Consider the following 5,000-nt stretch of genomic DNA (forward strand, 5'->3'; position numbering starts at 1 on the left):
TTGCCTTTGAGTATCTGTCATGCTGGCAGATTTGTTAACAGGTTCTACTGGTTTTAGCTCTATCAATTTAAATCACTGCTTGCAGTGGTTACATGAAGAGTGAACACTGGATGTAATCTAATCTGGCTCACTATTATACTACTTTGTCTCATTCATACCAAAGTAGAGCCAGGAAACCAACCCTTTTATGTTAGCTGCTGTACCTAGTTGAAAGTATGGTAAATGTTTAGATGACACCTTTGCATCTGTCATAGGTCTCACACTGGTTGGGGCTTTCCTTGGGATTTATTGTCAAATGAGAAAAAATAAAAGTTCTTATCATGCCAAAATTTGTGGGGGTGGGGGGGATAGCTTTTACTGAAATGCCAATAGGCATGTAAGCTGAGGTAATCTCTTAACCCCTTCAACATAAGGATGCGTATACTGCGTCATCGCAACCCACGTGATATATCTGAGGATGCGTACACTGCGTTATGGCCGAGTTGTGTTAGCATTAGTGGTTTTTTTTTTCCAGATACTGTATGAGATCTTTCAGTATATAGGTCGTATATGATACTTGACTTTCATTATAATTACATAGGAGTGTGAATAACTTATACCGGGATAGGTACGGATATACCCTACTAGCAATAATTTTATTATTTCTTTATGGAACATTATGTAAAAATAAAACTTGTTATTATTAGTTTACTATACTAATTCAACCGCTTTCTTTTGTCCTTTGAGTCACTGAGTTCTCTCACCAAGGGCACTCTTCTCACCCTCCTCCCAACCCGTGTAAATAACTTGTCACATGCACAGGAGGAAGAGGTTGATTATCCATATATTTGATATATAGTACATAATGATTATGTTCAGTTTTGGCTTAAAACTTTTTGAGGCTTTGGCTTTAAAAATGTTATATTAATAGTGACGTTTAAAATTTGGCGCGCACCGACATCCCGGATTCGGCATGGGGGCACGTTTTCTACTGGTCGTAGTGAAGGGGTTAAGTGTCCTGTAAACATTTACCTGAAATAATTTCCCTTTATATTCCAACTTGATAAAAATGTGGGTGATTGCCTATATTATATGTAATTATTTGTAGAATAAAAAGATACTTAGTCAAGATTTTAGGCCATGTATCACTGATTAGAACTCGGGTCATTTTCTAGTATGAGAAATGTATCCTATTTTGTTAGGCAAATGTCATTGATTTTTTTTATTGGTGTACTTAGTAAATTATGAATATGCATGTAACAATATGAGCTATATAACTTAATAGAGATATTATGATACTTTTGTAATGAAATTTACAGGATGAATAATTAATTCATTATATGGATTATGATAAGAGCATCAAGAAAATAAATATTTGTGCACTTGTGCGTGTTCATGTATGCTTGTGTGAACACATTAAAAAGCTATCAAAATTCACTAGAAGTTGAACATGGGTATTTTTTGACTACTTAATATATTTTTACATCTATTTAGCTAAGCATGCAACCAGATTTGATTTGAAGTTTTATTACAAAATATGGACAAATGTACCAGAATTTAAAAAGAAATTCTTTCAACAGTCATGGGTAAAGCAGAAGGACATGGTGAGAATTGGCATGGACATGTCACAGCCCTGACTGTTGCCCCAGAATACAGAAGACTTGGACTTGCAAAACAGTTGATGGCCATCCTTGAGGATATTTCAGAGAAGTAAGTATTCCTTATTGGTGATGGATTTTAAGTTGGTCACACACTTAATGTCATTCACATTCTTACTCTCACTCTAACTTTCACACTCTGACTCTTACTTTCTGAGACTGACACTCTCTCATGCACACGCACACGCACACGCACACGCACACGCACACGCACACGCACACGCACACGCACACACATAAACACAAACACACATAAACACAAACACACACACACACACACACTCACCACACCCACCACACACACAACACACGCACACTCCACACACACCACACACACACACACACACACACACACACACACACACACACACACACACCACACACACACACACACACACACACACACACACACACACATTACTCACTCTCAGTCTCACTCACTTTTACTCACTGACTTTTACTCACTTTCACTTTCTGTCTCTCTCTGTCTCTCTCTCTCTCTGTCTCTCTCTGTCTCTCTCTCTCTCTGTCTCTCTCTCTCTCTGTCTCTCTCTCTCTCTGTCTCTCTCTCTCTCTCTCTCTCTCTCTCTCTCTCTCTCTCTCTCTCTCTCTCTCTCTCTCTCTCTCTCTCTCTCTCTCTCTCTCTCTCTCTCTCTCTCTCTCTCTCGTACATGTTTTGCATTTTATAGGATTTGAAAGTTGGATGTTCCAATGTGTTACAGGCAATGGACAGAATTTGAAAATCATAATGAGTGAAAGGAAGATTTCTTGTTAGAGCAGGGTTGCATGTTGTAGAAAATCATTGTCGTTAAATTCTGTGTTAGGGGTAATGCATAGTTGACTCATGAACCAATCATTAATGTGGGTATAGTCATATCCTTTTTGTATATATTTTTTTCTCTCTTGTGAGAGGAAGAAAGCATACTTTTTTAGATACCAATTTCAGTTGATAGTTTTTCAAAATCAGAGGAAGGCTTTGAACTGGTACTGTAGCTCAGTTCAGATCAACTATAGTCTTTGTGCCATTATAGCTGTTGTAAGTTGCTTTCCATTTTCAGAGTCAGTAATTGATAAGTTAACAAAACAGCATATGATGCATTTCATAAATATAATATTACTGATTTATTTGTTTTTTCTAGGAAGAGATGTTATTTTGTGGACTTGTTTGTTCGAGTGAGTAATCTGGTGGCAATAACGATGTACAAGCTACTTGGATACATAGTGTATCGAACAGTTCTCCAATATTATTCCGGGGACCCAGATGAAGATGCTTACGGTGAGTAATTTCACTTTTTTTGTATTGGTTAATTTTAAAGGTTGTTTAATGAGATATTTTTTTGATTCTCTCATTCTTTGTTTAAAGAAAATTATTGCTGGATGTACCAATATGGCTTATAATTTCCTTATTCTGCTTCTAACTGAATAGATAGATATAGACATAGATATACGAAAGTGAACATGGAACAAATTAGATCTGAAGAATCCCACAGACACTATTAAACTTTTGCAAGGCATGTAGTAAAAATATAGTTAGCTTTAGTTTTCACAAGCATTTAGGTAGTGAAAATTAGTTTAGAAATATACAAGCACTTTGCCGTAGTAGCTGCAGGTAAAATAAAGTAGAAAAGATCACAGAACAGCTGAATAAAGAAAGACCAAAGATCAATAGAAAGGCACATTAAATGCAAAAGAAGTAAGTAAGATAAGTAAGTATTCCATTAAGTATAACATTAAAGCAGGGGAAGGAGCAGTCACAGTAAGGAAAGTTGGGAAAGAGATATATATTCTATACTGAAAGTAAGGTTGCTTTAGGGAAAATATAAAGTAGAAAAGGCAAAGACGACATTGTAACAGAACCACTAAAAGTAGAAGACATTAGAATGGACTGAAAGAGCCAGTAAGCATATATGGAAAAAAGAAGGCAAATTTAACCAAGAATATATATTTTTAAAATTGAACAGTATAAGTAAGAACAGACAAGCAGTAAGATCATTTTTCATTGTATCATGAAAAGATATTTCCAAGATGACCAACTTTAGTGGATAAAGACAGGAGTGTTAGATATGCAGAACTTGAATGAGCCTAGAAAAAGATGAAATGTATGTAAAAGAAAAGAATAAACAAGATCTAGATTTACTTGTAGGAAACTATTCAGATGGTAAAGGCTTGATGCAGTAACTTTTGTATTTTTAATTTTTTTATTTTTTATTAACCCATTCATGCTGGGGCCGTTCTGGCTTTGCATGGTCGCAATACCGGGGTTCTTGAACACATAAGCCTAACGCCTCGAGATTCTCAGACGCACAAGCCATGAGCCTGGGCTGCCCGCTCACTCAACCCGAGCACCGGGCTTGCGCTCATATCTCGTTGAGGCGTCTGACGCAAAAACGCAAAAACCACAAAACGTGTCATCACGTCAACCGGCTCTAATGGGTTAACCCACTGCATACAGGTATCATGACATACATGACACAGGAGCTTTGGCCTGATGATGGGCGTCATGATGTACATGATGTTTGGGGATTTTAGATCAGTGTTATTTTTTTGTGCTATGAGTAATTAGTGAGAGATGATGATAATTGCTGTAATATTAAGCAAAATGGATTTCACCTAACATCCAAAACCTAGATAGCACCACTTTCTTCTAGCACCAGCAGGAGAGAGAGCCTTCAATGGCACTCATCCATGGTTTCTAGCAAGCACTATCTTTATATAGTGATGGCACATAGCAAGTTGCCTACCTCTTGCTCTAAAGTACTGCAGGTGAAGGATGTGCAATCAGAACGAGACAAGAAAGGATACTCAAAACATGCCTAATGTCTACAATGTGCCCCTGTGCCAGTGGGTTTCTTTTACTATGGCACTCACAGTCATAAGCACAAGCATCCTTCCTCTTCCGTACCTCTTCATGTTATCTTCATTGTGGATGGTTATGTGTTTGGTATTTGTTTATGACAGTATGTAAATACAAAAAAAATAAAGTTGCTTTTAGTGCTCCCATAAAACAGCAATGCTTCTATCACACTGAGTATAAGGAAAATAATGAGCTGGTGTTCCTTAAACTACATTTATAGTCAACTGCAGCATTGATAGAGCCTATGATATGACGCATATGTCTCGCAATACAATAAAACACACACATACACACACACACACACACACACACACACACACACACACACACACACACACACACACACACACACACACACACACACACACACACACACACACACACACACACACACACACCACACACACACCACACACCACACACACACACACACACACACACACACACACACACACACACACACACACACACACACACACACACACACACACACACACACACACACACAC

At 37.6% G+C, this 5,000-nt stretch overlaps 1 protein-coding gene across 1 annotated transcript in view; it reads left to right on the forward strand.

Moving 5' to 3' along the window:
• The window catches only part of Naa20A (N-alpha-acetyltransferase 20 A), an 8,816-nt gene that overhangs the window by 2,397 nt on the left and 1,419 nt on the right, over window positions 1-5,000 (forward strand). The window contains exons 2-3 of the mRNA XM_043035309.2: window positions 1,560-1,689; window positions 2,777-2,913. Of these exons, the coding sequence (XP_042891243.1) occupies window positions 1,560-1,689; window positions 2,777-2,913 (267 nt within the window). The remainder of the gene's footprint in view (window positions 1-1,559; window positions 1,690-2,776; window positions 2,914-5,000) is intronic.

Source organism: Penaeus japonicus, unplaced genomic scaffold (assembly GCF_977035675.1).
Source record: "Penaeus japonicus unplaced genomic scaffold, GWHDUDI00000001_assembly GWHDUDI00000034, whole genome shotgun sequence".
In the NCBI taxonomy this organism is placed as follows: Eukaryota; Metazoa; Arthropoda; class Malacostraca; order Decapoda; family Penaeidae; genus Penaeus; species Penaeus japonicus.